This window comes from Pseudophryne corroboree, chromosome 1 (genome assembly GCF_028390025.1).
Source record: "Pseudophryne corroboree isolate aPseCor3 chromosome 1, aPseCor3.hap2, whole genome shotgun sequence".
NCBI classification, from domain to species: Eukaryota; Metazoa; Chordata; class Amphibia; order Anura; family Myobatrachidae; genus Pseudophryne; species Pseudophryne corroboree.
In genome coordinates, this window is record NC_086444.1 from 627,898,982 (window position 1) to 627,915,388 (window position 16,407).

Consider the following 16,407-nt stretch of genomic DNA (forward strand, 5'->3'; position numbering starts at 1 on the left):
CTAAAGGAAAAAGGCATGCCGGAAGAAGTCATTCCTACTTTGATTAAAGCAAGGAAGGAAGTAACCGTGCAACATTATCACCGAATTTGGCGAAAATATGTTGCGTGGTGCGAAGATCGGAGTGCTCCGACGGAGGAATTTCAACTGGGTCGATTCCTACATTTCCTGCAATCAGGATTGTCTATGGGTCTCAAATTGGGATCTATTAAGGTTCAAATTTCGGCCCTGTCGATTTTCTTTCAAAAAGAATTGGCTTCAGTCCCTGAAGTCCAGACCTTTGTTAAGGGAGTGCTGCATATACAGCCCCTGTGGTGCCTCCAGTGGCACCGTGGGATCTCAATGTGGTTTTGGACTTTCTAAAATCTCATTGGTTTGAACCACTAAATAAGGTGGATTTGAAATATCTCACTTGGAAAGTGACCATGCTTCTAGCCCTGGCTTCTGCCAGGAGAGTGTCAGAATTGGCAGCTTTATCTTACAAAAGCCCATATCTGATTTTCCATTCGGACAGGGCAGAACTGCGGACTCGTCCGCATTTTCTCCCTAAGGTGGTGTCAGCATTTCATCTGAACCAGCCTATTGTAGTGCCTGCGGCTACAAGTGACTTGGAGGACTCCAAGTTACTGGACGTTGTCAGAGCATTAAAAATATATATTGCAAGGACAGCTGGAGTCAGAAAATCTGACTCGTTGTTTATATTGTATGCACCCAACAAGATGGGTGCTCCTGCGTCTAAGCAGACGATTGCTCGTTGGATCTGTAGCACAATCCAACTTGCACATTCTGTGGCAGGCCTGCCACAGCCTAAATCTGTAAAGGCCCACTCCACAAGGAAGGTGGGCTCATCTTGGGCGGCTGCCCGAGGGGTCTCGGCATTACAACTTTGCCGAGCAGCTACGTGGTCAGGGGAGAACACGTTTGTAAAATTTTACAAATTTGATACTCTGGCTAAGGAGGACCTGGAGTTCTCTCATTCGGTGCTGCAGAGTCATCCGCACTCTCCCGCCCGTTTGGGAGCTTTGGTATAATCCCCATGGTCCTTTCAGGAACCCCAGCATCCACTAGGACGATAGAGAAAATAAGATTTTACTTACCGATAAATCTATTTCTCGGAGTCCGTAGTGGATGCTGGGCGCCCATCCCAAGTGCGGATTATCTGCATAAATTGTACATAGTTATTGTTAACTAATTCGGGTTATTGTTGAAGGAAGCCATCTTTCAGAGGCTCCGCTGTTATCGTACTGTTAACTGGGTTTAGATCACAGGTTGTACGGTGTGATTGGTGTGGCTGGTATGAGTCTTACCCGGGATTCAAAATCCTCCCTTATTGTGTACGCTCGTCCGGGCACAGTACCTAACTGGAGTCTGGAGGAGGGTCATAGGGGGAGGAGCCAGTGCACACCACCTGATCTGAAAAAGCTTTACTTTTTGTGCCCTGTCTCCTGCGGAGCCGCTATTCCCCATGGTCCTTTCAGGAACCCCAGCATCCACTACGGACTCCGAGAAATAGATTTATCGGTAAGTAAAATCTTATTTTACATTTTATGTGGTTTTTTAAGTACATGTTTAATTGGCGACATGTAATAGACATGTATTCATTCTGACAGTTTAGGCAATAATCACAAAAAGAACCCAAAAAAAGGTGCGCTTACATAGTCTACAGCAGTGGTTCACAAACTCTGTCCTCAAGGACCCCCAACAGTTCACATTTTCCAGGTCTCCCTACAGTATCACAAGTGAAATAATTGGCTCCACCTGTGGATCTTTTATTGTGTGTCGGTGAGTAATGAAAATACATCTATGCACCTGCAAGGTGACAGACATGAACTGTTGGGGGTCCTTGAGGACAGAGTTCGGGAACCACTGGTCTACAGCACTCATTAAACCTTCTCTGTGTGAGGAATATTGGTAACTGCTATACTGGTACATCAGTCCTTATCTAATTTTATTTTCTCTTTCATCCATCTGTGGGACGCTGCGCACTTACTGATGGGTTAGAGTGTGTGGCAAGGGAGTTTAGCACAGAACCTATAGAAGACGAACTCCTCCTTCCTCTAACCCCTCCCATATGCATCCTGTTCAAGAATGACCTCGGTTTTAGTTTTGTGTCTGAGGAGTACAGGCACAGGTTTTTTTTGCCTATAGTTTTTAGCTAGGTTTCTTTTGTTTTGATTTCAGTTTTGTTACTTATTTAGTCCCTGTGTACAGGTGACAAGTATGGTAGGAGTGGGGTTATCAAGATAAGAATTTTTCCCACCTCTGAGAAGCCACCATAATAAAGGTCTCTGGGGCTTACTTCTTCCGGGCAGAGATCTGAGGAGGCACTTCTCAGGTAGACAGCCACAACCTGCCTGGGCAGTGTTGGACTGTTGCGTCCACTGATATTATGAATGCTGTGTACCCCATGCCCTTTTCGCTCTGCGGGTGTGTGTATTACGGCACTGTGAGATGTGGTGACTGTGTAAACTGTGGGGCGCTAGTGACCTTTCCCACTGCAATGCACGCTTGTATGAGAGGAGGCAGTGGGCTTTTGTTAGAGCAGATGGAGTGGTTCATTCCCGCTCCCACTGCTCGTTTCCCTAGAGCCGCGTCCCACGGTACAGTGCGAGGAGGTCCTTCTACTGAAGGGAATGTATAGGCTAGCCACGGTGGGATGCAGAAGGGGAGTTAGCAACTTCCCGTCTTTCTCTTCCCCGCTCAGCCACGTATTGCCGCCCGCCCACCTCATTCACCTCAAGCTGCAGACGCCATCTTCTTCATGCTGGCTGGACAGACACAGCGGGGGATGCTACACAGCCCACACTCTGAAATACAGGGAGTTTTCCCTTCCTATAATTATTTGCAGATATTTTAAGAGCCTTGGCTTTTGCCAGATTCGCGGTTTCAAGCTCCTAAGAAGAAATTGAGATTTCTGTACCCATTTGCGGAGGAAGACACAAAATTCTGGGAATCAGCCCCGAAAGTGGATGCTCCTATTACACATCTGGTGAAGGCTACGGTTAGCCCTTCAGTACAATCAGTGACACTGAAGGATCCTACGGATAGGAAAATAAAGGCGATTTTTTTTTTTTTTAAATCCATGTTCGCCTTATCCTTATACAGGTTGAGTATCCCATATCCAAATATCCGAAATACGGAATATTCCGAAATACGGACTTTTTTGAGTGAGATAGTGAAACTTTTGTTTTTTGATGGCTCAATGTACACAAACCTTGTTTAATACACAAAGTTATTAAAAATATTGTATTAAATGACCTTCAGGCTGTGAGTATAAGGTGTATAAGAAACATAAATGAATTGTGTGAATGTACACACACTTTGTTTAATGCACAAAGTTATAAAAAATATTGGCTAAAATGACCTTCAGGCTGTGTGTACAAGGTGTATATGAAACATAAATGCATTCTGTGCTTATATTTAGGTCCCATCACCATGATATCTCATTATGGTATGCAATTATTCCAAAATACGGAAAAATCCGATATCCAAAATACCTCTGGTCCCAAGCATTTTGGATAAGGTATACTCAACCTGTAATTATATCCATGTTCGCCTTATGTCCAATCCTAGCCGGCGCTTGGGTCCTTAAAGCCGTGGATGACAGGCTAGCACGGGTTGTATCTGGAATGCAATCCGACGATCCATCAGAGGCTATTCAATTAGCAGAACAAATTTCTGATGCACTCACTTATGTAGGTGAAGCCTTGTTGGACTCTGCCTCGCTCCAATCACGTGTATCTGCTTTAGCGGTAGTGGCAAGGCATTCACTCTGGCTTCAGGTTTTGAACGCTGACTCCAATTCCAAACAGACTTTAACATCCATTCCCTTTTGAAGGAGAATTTCTCTTTGGCTCAGAACTTACAAAAAAGTATCTCCAATACCACTGGGGGCAAGAGCCAGGTTTCTTCTAGTTGCTCCTCAAAAGCCGAAACCAACAACGTTTTGGTCCTTTCGTGCTCAAGGCAGGGGAAGTTTCCAGTCCTTTCAAGACTTTTCAAGATTTCCATGTAGAGGAGCATTCCGAGGTAGGGGAACCCAGGCAATTAGACTGCCAGCTGTCAAGTCTACCGACAAGCCTACCACATGTCGCTTTGAGGTCTCCGGAGGAATCCTTGGTGGTTGGGGATCGGTTACTACAGTGCAAGGAAGTGTGGCTCCTGTCGAAGCCAGATCGGTGGGTGACGGGGGTCGTATCCCGAGGATATGTTTTGGGACCTCGAGGAACCAGTCCCACGCCGCTTTTTCGTCACTCCTCTCCCATGCTTTTGTGAGAGAAACACTGTCTCTCGGACAGTAGCATACTCCCTGCTCAGCCCCACTGACTTTGCACAGCGTGAGATAGCTGCGGCGCGGTCTCCCTGATCAGGCAGTGGCGCGGTCTCCCGCTGACCGCGCACACAGAGGAATCAGCAGGTCCGCGGGGTCTCCATGCACAGCGGTGCGGTCTCCTGCTGACAAGACACTACAAAAGGGGGGGCAGAGCTGCTGTGGCTCAAATACTAACTGCAGGATAAGTATGCAGAGACCGCAGGGGGGACTCATTAAATGCCAGTGCAGCAGTGGTGCTTTTCCTTCACAGCCCGCTGACTGTACACACAGCACGGCATCACAATTCATTAGACAGGTGCTTTCATTTAGTTTATTACCATTCAAAAGATCTAGAGCTACAATCCAGAATCCGATCCCTGTTACAGTTGCCGATGGTCTCAGTTCTCCGGTGTATGCAAGTGTTGGGCAAGATGGTGGCAACCTTTGAGGCAGTGCCATATGCCAGATTCCATGCTTGACTCCCTTCAAGCTCAGATTCTCAGCTGTTAAGCTTGAATGGGACCACATCTTGACTTGCAATTCTTCCGTTTGTCGGTTCAGACTTGTCAGTCTCTCCATTGGTGGCTTCACAGTCCCAATCTGACCAAGGGGGCGGCATTCACTATTTGGTCTTGGATGATGGTCACCACGGATGCCAGCCTCATGGGTTGGGGGGTGGTGTTTCAATTTCAGCACTTCCAGGGCATCTGGAACAGCCAGGAATCGACGTTGCCAATCAACATCTTGGAATTGAGAGCAATCCGGTATGCTCTGCTTCAGGTACAAACCAGCGTCCGGTATGCATTCAATCGGACAACACCACGGCGGTGGCTTACATAAACAGACAAGGTGGAACTCGAAGCTGGAAAGCCGTGAAGTAAGTCTCCCATATTCTCCAGTGGGCGGAACATTGGGTTCCGAACTTCTCCGCAGTTCACATTCCGGGAGTGGAATACTGGGAAACAGACTTCTTAAGCCGTCACATGGTCCATCAGGAGAATGGGAGCTTCATCAAGAGGTCTTTCTAACTCTGGTGTCTCTGGGGTACTCCCGACATCGACCTCATGGCGTCTTGTCTCAACAGAAAACTCCCTCGGTACGGATCACGAACTAAGGTACCTCAGGCAGCGCTAATCGATGCCTTGACAGCTCCATGGCGGTTTCAGCTGGGATATGTGTTCTCGACAATTCCTCTAATCACACGGCTATTTCAGTGCATCCGGAGAGAAGGTCTGCCGGTAATTCTTTTAACTCCGGACTGGCCTCGTCGCCAGTGGTACACTCTTCTGCACAGCATGGTGACTGAGGAACTGTTTCGTCTACCATTGAGATCAGATCTTCTACAAGGACGTTGTTGCCACCACTATTTAAATTGTCTGGCTTTGACGGCATGGTTCTTGAATCCTGCATTCTAAGAGCTAAAGGTTTCTCACCACCAGCCGAGATCACTATGCTCCAAGTTTGGAAACTAGTCACCTCTCGAATTTATCACAGGGTGTGGCGTATCTACATTGCTTGGTGTGAGAAACGTGGGTTGTCGACGAACCTCTTTCGCTTACCTTGTCTTTCCTGCAGGATGGTCTGACTAAAAGACTTCGTCTTTCTTCCCTTATAGGGCAAGTTTCGGCCTTGTCGGTGCTTTTCAAAAAAGATTGGCTCTCATTCCGGAGGTCCAGACGTTCCTTCAGGGGATGCTTAGGATTCAACCTCCGTTTGTTTCCTCTTGGGATTTAAATTTAGTTCTTAAGGCTCTTCAGAAGGCTCCATTTGAACCACAGGAATCTGTAGAATTGCGGTACCTTACTCTTAAGGTGGTTTTTCTTTTGGCCATTGCATCGACTAGACGTGTTTCAGAGTTAGCAGCGCTTCCTTGCAGGCCGCATTTGTTGGTTTTTCATGATCAAGTGGTCTTGCGTAGAAAGCCTTCCTTCTTGCCAAAGGTTGTCTGTTTTCCACCTGAGTCGGGACATTGCACTTCCGGCGTTTCTTCCAATTTCTTCGGGAGAGGATAGTCATTTGGCATTATTGGACGTTGTTAGGGCCTTACGCATTTTTGACTCTAGTCGCCGTACAGATACCTTGTTGGTTTTGATTGAAACACCCAAACGTGACTGACCGGCTTCTAAGAACACGGTGGCTCATTGGGTGACCTTTGCTATTAGACAGGCCTATGTATCCTCTACTGTTCCCGTTCCTGACCTCCTGACAGCTCAATCGACTAGGGTGGTTGGAGCCTCCTGGGCTGTTCGCGGAGGTGCATCTGTCGAGCAACTGTGTAGAGCGGCGACTTGGTCATCCGTGCACACTTTCACAAAGTTCTGCCGTTTTCATATTTTTGGATTGGAGACTGCCTCTGTTGGGGCGTCAAATTTTACAGACCGCTATGCCGTCTGGGTCTCCCTCCTCTAATTAGCTTGCTTTGGAAAATCCTATTAGTAAGTGTGCAGCGTCCCCCAGATGGCTGAAAGAGAAATAGGGATTTTTGTTTACTTGCCGTAAAATCTTTCTCAGATTCCATCTGGGGGACGCTGCGATCCCTCCCGTATTTTTGTCTGGGTTATTGGTTATGGTCTGTTCTCTCTTTCGGCTTTGCTAAACGTTAACTGAGGTAATTCTTGAACAGGATGCAGATGGGAGGCGTTAGAGGGGGAAGGGAGTTAGTCTTCTTTAGGTTCTGTGCCAAACTCCCACACACTCTAACCCATCAGTAAGTGCGCAGCGTCCCCCAGATGGAATCGGAGAGAGAGATTTTACGGTAAGTAAACAAAATTCCCTATTTTGCATTGGGTAGCCTGGATGAAAACATTGCATGCACCCTTTTTCTTTTAGTAGTCAATGTATGAATTTATCCCATAAACCTATGACAAGTTACCTTTTCCATCCTTAGTTGCTCCAGCTTTGGGAAAAAAATGGCTACTTCGATGAGGCAACAATTCAGCAATTGCAGAGCCCTGCTCTAGGCTTGGGACAGCATCAGGTAATTCTGTTATATTGCAGCAAAAGAGGAAAGAGTTCTCCTTTTTGTGGGGGCACACTGGTCAGTCAATTTAATATATAACTTTTATTAAAAATGGTATAGATTAAGTTTAATCTATACACCAAACAGGCAAATTGACAAAAACCTAAATGGTGAGCTTAATTAAAATATCCGAGTAGCAAGCGACATATGGAGCAATTATTTCAGTTAGAGTGATAATACTCAATCATCCACACAGCGGTTGATAGAGTATTATCACTCTAATTGAAAGCAGAGTTCTGTCCTCTTTTGTCCTGTGATTAAATGCATACTCTCAGGGGAGCACCTCCACATGAGATACTACTCACTCATACCTTTTGAGAATTATTGATTATGGACAGTGTGTTTTCTAATATTATGAGTATAATCTATACTTTGGTAATTGATCCAGCGCTTAGTATCCTCATTATCCCCCTTCCTTTATTACAATTCTGTTACATTGCAACGTTCTAAATAGTCGTCGCAGTCCTCTACTCTTTAGATAGTGTCTAGATATTCTGTTATATGTTTTTCTGTCAGCCACTAGGGGACACTGACACAAGTTCAAGACTGTAGGGTGATGATGGTGGCTTACAGGAAGCTGACACTTTAAATAAACTAAGTGAAACGGGCTCCTCCCCCTCTATCCCCCATCATCCCTTAGTTTTGAATTTGTGCCGAGTGAGCTGGTCACTGCTGACTGAACTCCAGCTCAATTAGAATCTACTCTGTTTTCTTTTCTTTTATTGTATTTTATGGATGTTGGAGAGTAAGTCTCTCTCTTTAAGCCTCAGGTCCCTTCGCCACTTAATTAGAGAAGTGAGGTCCGGGTTAACAGAACAGCATCAAGCTGCCACAGAGTATCGAGTTTGTGAGAGAAACACTGTCTCTCGGACAGTAGCATGCTCCCTGCTCAGCCCCACTGACTTTGCACAGTGTGAGATAGCTGCGGAGCAGTGTCCCTGATCAGGCAGCGGCGCGGTCTCCCGCTGACCGTGTGCACTGGGGAAAATCAGCAGGGCCACGGCGGGGTCACCTTGCACAGGCAGCGGCGCGGTCTCCTGCTGACCGCGCACACGGAGGAATCAGCAGGGCCGCGGGGGTCTCCATGCACAGCGGCGTGGTCTCTCGCTGACAAGACACTACAAAGGGAGGGCAGAGCTACTGTGGCTCCATATACTATCTGCAGGATAAGTATGCAGAGACCACAGGGGGGACTCATTAAATGCCAGTGCAGCAGTGGTGCTTTTCCTTCACAGCCCGCTGACTGTACACACAGCACAGCTTCACAATGCATTAGACAGGCGCTTTCATTTAGTTTATTACCATTCAAAATGGCGCTTCGTAGGACCATTTGAGATGGATGCCAGTAAAGTGGGGAGATGCGGAGTTGGCGGGCTTTCTGTCAGTCAATCACTCCAGGTCTTCTCAGCTAGGCAGTACTGTAATTGAAAACCATGTTTTCTCTTTCATCCACTAGGGGACACTGGAGTTCCATTTTAGACATTAGGGGTGTGAAGCTGTGAACCGGAGGTGTGGCACAATCTAAACAATTTGCATTGACTGCACAGCCGGCTCCTCCCCCTTCACGCCCCTCATGCCTCAGTTTTTGAAATTGTGCTCGAGGTGTAAGCACACAAAGGAGATAGCTCCTGACAAAAATACTGCCAGGCTGCGTCAACCTAACAAAAGGGGTACAAAAGGCCTGAGGATATAAGAGAGACAAAGATCCCTTCTGAAGGGATCGGCATCTCTCCTCAGGAGATCCTCTAAACCATCACTGAGTGAGTACTGGTAGAAAAATATGGGCCCTAGCATAAAAAGCCCCTGCATCTTAGAGCCGCAGCTAATGATTCCCCTTCCCCTCCCTCATAAAACCGGAGTGATTCTCCGTTCTCCAATCACATTATCGCGCGCCCAGCGGTTAGCCCCGAGCAGGGAGAGCCGGTCTCCATGACGACGTCGGGCGCCGCTGGGCTGCGCGCAGTTACTTCTAGTCAGAAGCCGCCAGCGGGTAAACACGCGCCGCGCGGGGAAATAGAGCTCCCGGTGCGGCGCGTGTGTAGATCAGACAGGAGGGTTATGCAGTAACCTCCGCGCTGCCTGTAAGGAAGGGGAAATTATATATATTAAACTCCAGTCCAGGGGCCGCGCTTTCCTCTCCACGTCCAAACGCTAAACGTATACACGCTCCCTTACCCTTTAGGAGCCCTGGGCAGTTGTGGATCTAAAGTAATGATCCTTACTATATAAAGCAGTGGCGGCCATTTTCTTTTTACATTTAGGCGCCATCCTGAGGAAAACTGTAATCCCTCCCCCACGTATAGATGAGGGTAGGGTTACAAAAAGTATATAAGACTCCCCCTGCTGGTGAAAAATTATATAAGTTAAAATGAGGATCTCCTGAAGAAAAAGTATTAATTATTTTATTTATATTTTCAAGGGACTTCTGTTCAAAGATCCTGAGGAAAATAAGGGGAGTACGTGGACAACCCCATCACCATAGCTGATTGACAGCTGGGGCTGTGAGGGCTGCTAACCGGCTGGTGTTTAACTAAATTTATCAGTAATTTTTATATTTTATTTAAAAAAAAAAAAAAATTTTTTTTTTTTTTATTTGAAAAGTAAATTTTTTCATTTACATATATTAGACATACAGCCGGTTCTAAACACTTCACTCCCATCATATACTACAAACTTTCTTTTCCTAAGTAAAGGGTGAAAGTTTTGTTTAATCTGTCAACTAAAAGGCTCATCATGTCTAAGGCAGCAACCAAGACATCTAAGTCATATTACGTGTGTACGAAATGTAATAAGAAAAGCACGAGGATTGACAGTACAGGGGTGTGCGAATCCTGCAGAGACAAGAGCGCACAGCCGGGTAGCAGTGCTCAATCACGGTCATGGGAGGATGTTCTTACGGACAGAATATCCAAGGAGATGGCGGAATCACGCAAACAACAATCAGAGTGGGCTGCGGGATTCTCAAAGACAATGGAAGAGTTCCTCATTAGATTAACGCCGCCCGCACAAACAGATACAAATGTGCGCAAGGCAGTTGAAAGACCCCTTCCTGTGGTTCAGGTAATGGATGACGATGATGGCCTCCTTATGGATGCAGAGGAAGGTGAGTTAATTGAACCTAACCCGGATGCTGATGCCACAGAAGAGGATTCAGCGATCTCAGGTATTGATTCCTTAATTGAAGCAGTTAAGGAAATCCTGGAATTTAAGAGTGAGGAGGTTAAGGAACCTGAGGAATTCGATTTATTTGAAGCCCAGAAACCATGTTCAGCAGTGTTTCCCATTCCTAAATCTCTCCAGAATCAAATGGAGGAGGCCTGGAAACAACCTGATAAACGCTTCCAATTCCCAAAACGGTTTCAGATAACGTATCCATTACCTAAGGGAGTGATGGATAGATGGGAAAACCCACCAGTAGTGGATGCTTCACTAGGTAGATTATCAAAGAAGACAATCTTGCCGATACCCAATGTAACGACTTTAAAGGATGTTTCAGATCGTAAGGTTGACACAGCTTTAAAGTCGATTTTTGTAGCAGCAGGTGCAGCACAGAGACCTACCCTTATCTGTGCTTGGGTCAACAAGGCCATGGGAGCATTGGCTAGTCGTATTATACAAGCTATAGAAGAGGAAAATAGCTTGGAAGAGATTACTCATCTGGCGGAACACATCCGAGAATCAGCATCCTATTTATGTCAAGCATCTAAGGATACCAGTAGGATTGCTTCACGCATATCCGCATCGGCCATTTCAGCAAGGAGAATATTATGGCTTAGAGAATGGCAGGGAGATTCTGACACTAAGAAGGCAGTGGAAGCTATTCCCTTTGCGGGGGACACGCTTTTCGGGCCAGAATTGGATAAGTGGATTTCCCAAGCTACTGCTGGGAAGTCCACATTCCTGCCCACGCCTTATACAAGAACCACTCCACAGGTTAAGAGGGGTTATTCGGGACCAACGTTTAATTCCTTCAGATCTCAGTCCTTTCGAGGCCGAGGAAGAGGTTTTGGTGGACAGACACGTGGGGGCAGAAGTAGAGGTCGGTCACAGGCAACGTACAAGAAGCAGGATAAACCTGCTGAAAAGACAGTGGCATGACGGTCTCCCAGCTCACCTGGGGTCTCCCCTGGTGGGCGCACGACTGGAGAGGTTTCAGGACACATGGGCCAACACCTTCCCAGAGAACTGGATAAACAGCATAATCTCTCAGGGGTACAAGATGGATTTTCAGGAAAGACCTCACAGTCAATTTTTTACGACAGGCTTACCTCGGTGTCCTCAGAAGTCAAAAGCGTTACTTTCCGCAATTCAGAAATTGCTGCAGTCGGAGGTTATTGTGCCAGTTCCTACCCCTCAGAGAGGAACAGGGTTTTATTCCAGTCTTTTTGTCGTGCCAAAACCAGACGGAACAGTCAGACCGATTCTAAATTTAAAAGTTTTAAACCAATTTATAAGAACTTACAAATTCAAGATGGAATCAATACAGTCGGTCATAGCAGGTCTAGAACACAAGGAGTTCATGATATCCATGGACATAAAGGATGCGTACCTACATATACCAATTTGGTCTCCTCATCAAGCGTACTTACGGTTCGCACTGGTGAAAGATCATTATCAATTCAGAGCTCTACCGTTCGGTCTATCTTCAGCCCCAAGGATCTTCACGAAGATCATGGCGGTCATGGTGGCAGAATTGAGAATAAGGGGGGTCACTATAGTACCTTATCTAGACGATCTCCTAATCAAAGCCTCTTCTCAGGAGAAGCTGATACAAGATGCTCACACATCTCACCAATTTCTGATTCAACACGGTTGGATTGTGAACTTCAAGAAATCCAACCTCATTCCATCACAACGAATTCAGTTCCTAGGTCTTATACTGGACACAGTGAAATTGAAGATTTTTCTGCCAGAATCCAAGATTCAGGACATAAGAAAGTTGGTAACTCGGGTTCTAGAGGCACAGACGGTGTCCCTGCATCTCTGTGTACAACTTCTAGGAAAGATGGTAGCGTCGTTCGAAGCTATCCAGTACGGAAGACTTCACTCCCGACCCTTTCAAATGAATCTCATTGCTCAAGGAGCAGGTTCACACTGGCTACTTCATCGGAGAATCAAACTTCAACCACAGGTACGTGTCTCCCTAGCATGGTGGTTGATACACAAGAATCTAGCAACAGGGAAGAGATTCGGCATTTGGGACTGGAGAATTCTGACAACAGACGCCAGTCTCAGAGGTTGGGGAGCCGTCCTGGAGGACCATCAATTTCAAGGAAGGTGGACGCCTCAAGAGAGCAGATTACCCATAAATATTCTCGAACTAAGAGCGGTTTACAACACACTTCTGTTGGCCGAGAATCTGGTCATAGAGAAGTATGTACGGATACAGTCGGACAATGTCACGACGACGGCTTACATAAACCGTCAAGGGGGAACAAAGAGCAGGATGGCGTTGAAGGAATCAACAAAAATCCTGTTGTGGGCGGAAAAGCGAAACATCATACTCTCGGCAATATTCATTCCAGGAGTAGAGAACTGGGAAGCAGACTATCTCAGTCGACAGGACATGCATCCGGGAGAGTGGTGTCTTCATCCGCGGATTTTCAAGATGGTGGTGAGGAGATGGGGGTCTTCCACAAATAGACCTCATGGCATCGAGACAAAATCATCAGCTGCCCAGATATGTATCCAGGACAAGGGATACGGCAGCAGAAGGAGTAGATGCGTTGACGCTTCCTTGGGATTACGAAAGGGTGTACATATTTCCACCTTTTCCTCTCATACCAAGGATACTGAAACGGTTAAAACGAGAACGAGTGTGGGCGATTCTAATAGCACCAGATTGGCCACGCAGGAGTTGGTACTCGGATCTGCAGGGATTACTGTCAGGAGACCCGTGGAGGTTACCTCAAAGAGAGGACCTATTATCTCAAGGACCGTTTCTTCACCCAGATCTGAACAGGCTGCGTTTGACGGCGTGGCTGTTGAAACCCGGATCTTAAGAAACAGAGGTATACCAAGATTGGCTATTCCTACGATGATTGCGGCGAGAAAGCCGGTTACTGCGGGGCATTATTACAGAATTTGGAAGAAATATATTGACTGGTGTCAGGAACGTGGATGGGATTCAAAATCCTTTCACTTATCTAGACTTTTATTGTTCCTTCAAGCAGGCCTGTCATTAGGCCTGCGATTGGGATCTCTGAAGGTTCAGGTGTCGGCCCTTTCCATTCTTTTTCAACAACGGTTGGCAGCTTTACCAGAGGTTCAGACTTTTTTGCAAGGGGTACTACGGATACAACCCCCTTTTCGTAACCCCACGGCACCTTGGGACCTGAATTTGGTGTTAGATTTTTTAAGATCACCTTTGTTTGAACCGTTACTACGAACAGATTTAAAATATCTTTCTTGGAAGGTAACGTTGTTGCTAGCATTAGCATCGGCTAGACGGGTCTCGGAGTTGGGAGCCTTGTCATGTAAAAGTCCCTTTTTGATTTTTCATGAGGATAGAGCAGAACTCCGTACAAGAGCAGAATTTCTTCCTAAGGTTGTATCGGGTTTTCATGTAAACCAACCCATTGTGGTTCCATCTTTCCAGAGTATAGCAGAAGGGGATGTTTCATTGGATGTCGTACGAGCTTTAAAGGCATACGTACAGGTTACATCGTCCTTTCGGAAGTCAGATCATCTATTCGTACTTTATGATGGGCCAAGAAAGGGTTGGCCGGCATCTAAGCAGTCCCTGTCTAGATGGATTAGATTGGCTATTAGGCAAGCGTATATTTCCAGTGGTAAACAGGTTCCTTTACGGACAAGTGCGCATACCACTAGATCAGTGGGTGCCTCCTGGGCAGCTGCTAGAGGAGTCTCCACTGCCCAACTTTGCAGAGCGGCGACGTGGTCCTCAGCCCACACGTTCGCTAAATTTTATAAGTTCGATACCTTTGCGTCTGAAGAGGCTAACTTTGGACGGTTGGTTCTGCAGGCAACAGACAGCACTCCCTCCCTGGGAGATAACTTTGGGACGTCCCCTAATGTCTAAAATGGAACTCCAGTGTCCCCTAGTGGATGAAAGAGAAAAGAGGATTTTGGTACTTACCGATAAATCCATTTCTCTGAATCCTCTAGGGGACACTGGACGCCCACCTCTGTGCTGTCAGTCCTGCGGTGTAAATAGTTCTTGCTTATACAGTTCGTACAAACAACGTTGGTTGTCTGTTAGGATGTTCTTGGTTGCTGTTGACATGTTGCACGGTTCGGTTCCTTCGCCATAGGCTCTCATACGTGTCCTCATCTCTCGGTACAATTTCCAAAACTGAGGCATGAGGGGCGTGAAGGGGGAGGAGCCGGCTGTGCAGTCAATGCAAATTGTTTAGATTGTGCCACACCTCCGGTTCACAGCTTCACACCCCTAATGTCTAAAATGGAACTCCAGTGTCCCCTAGAGGATTCAGAGAAATGGATTTATCGGTAAGTACCAAAATCCTCTTTATTCTTGCTCCACAGAGACGGGGGCATTACTTCAGACTGCCCAGTACCAGAAAGCCTGCACAGAGAATACATGCTGGAGGCTGAGGGAATTAGAATAGGAGAGTATTTCAAATATTATACCTCCCTCTATCCTTCTGATAGCCCTCTCTTCTCTCTGTCTATATTATTGAGAGTGCTGGTGTAAGACTTCCGGTGGGCGGGCCATCCAGCATGGCTGCTTTTTAGCTAAGCTCCGACTTGCAGGTGGAAAATCCACTGACATCCCCTGCTAATTACCCTTTTCTCGCCTGAGAAACAGCTTATATCAATCCCTATAGCATAGGGAATCTAATGATACCTTGCAGGGGTAGGAGCGTATTCAAGTGCCCCCGAAGTTTGGCCCTCAAGAAGAAGGCCTGCATGACCGCCGGCGTGGGTCCCGGCGCGAAGATTGGAAGACCTGCAGAACCCGTCTTTTGCCGCTTAAGTAGAGACACCCCAGTACCTGCAGCCTGTTGGTGGCAAGGAGACTCCGTGGGATCCTGGTGGCCCGGCGGCTCCCGCTTCCGATTGCTCGGCTGCCCCTGGATGCTGGCTAAGGCAAAGCACAGCGAAGACTGAGACCTCTGATACGGCGAGCCAGACCCGACACCCACCCGCGTCACCCCCCGCTTCTCCTCGCGGGGCTGTGCGGCGGTGTCTGGAGACATGACGGACGAGCAGGACGACAACGGGCTGTTGGCGGTGGGACGCTGTGGCGGCGACGGCCCCTGAGACGGAAGAAGCTGGTCTGCCGCCCCCCTGCTGAATAGTGTGTGCTGCGGTGGCCGGAGGAGGGCCTGGGTGATCGGCTACAGTGACGGGCGCCGGCGGAGTGAAGACGGAGATTCCGGTGAGGCGCCTCTCAAAGCCTGCTGCAGGGTGTCTGGGGGGTGGGCGCTACTGCCCTCAACACCCGAGCCTCTGATCCTGGTGCCGAAGACTGGACGTCGGGACTGCCTTGTCCCTTTACATTACAGCGGTGGTGAGGGTCGGGACGAGCCCTGTGCCAGCTCAAGTGGAGACAGGGGGAAACAAGAGGCTGGAAACCACCTCTACATAGCTGCTAACAGAGCTGGCTGCGTGGTCCTGTTACCAAAAACTACAGCTGTACACACAGACCTTATACAACTCCCTGGTATAGTGCTCGCTCTCCCCTTCCTACTTAAACCCCCTTGGGGTTGGGGTGTGGGAGCCCGGACCTCTTTCATACTCCCCCTTTTGCATCTTGCTGGTCTCTTCCCTACACTTTTATTGATGTACTTTTCTTCTGTCCCCTTCTGCTTACCTTTATTTCTACACTTAACAGTGATGCTGGTAACTGCCTTATGTGACAATGAAATGTGAGTCTGCTGAGATTTCTGTGCAATAAGTTTGTGAGGTTACACCGCCATCGGGTGGCTACTTGATTCTCGCAACACACTTGGCTACACTAATCCACTGTTCCCTATCTGCCCACCTCTAATACAATAATTATTAATATTGTTGGCAGCTGCTGCATGCGACACTGATACAAGTGTGTGTTGAAATCTCTGCGCAGATATTTCTGAGGGTACATCGCCATCTGGTG

At 47.3% G+C, this 16,407-nt stretch overlaps 1 protein-coding gene across 3 annotated transcripts in view; it reads left to right on the forward strand.

Annotated features, from left to right (window-relative positions):
* The window catches only part of CHERP (calcium homeostasis endoplasmic reticulum protein), a 142,394-nt gene that overhangs the window by 25,803 nt on the left and 100,184 nt on the right, over positions 1–16,407 (forward strand). For all 3 annotated transcript variants that reach the window (XM_063914510.1, XM_063914508.1, XM_063914509.1), the window contains exon 7: positions 7,197–7,286. In XM_063914510.1, the coding sequence (XP_063770580.1) occupies positions 7,197–7,286 (90 nt within the window). The remainder of the gene's footprint in view (positions 1–7,196; positions 7,287–16,407) is intronic.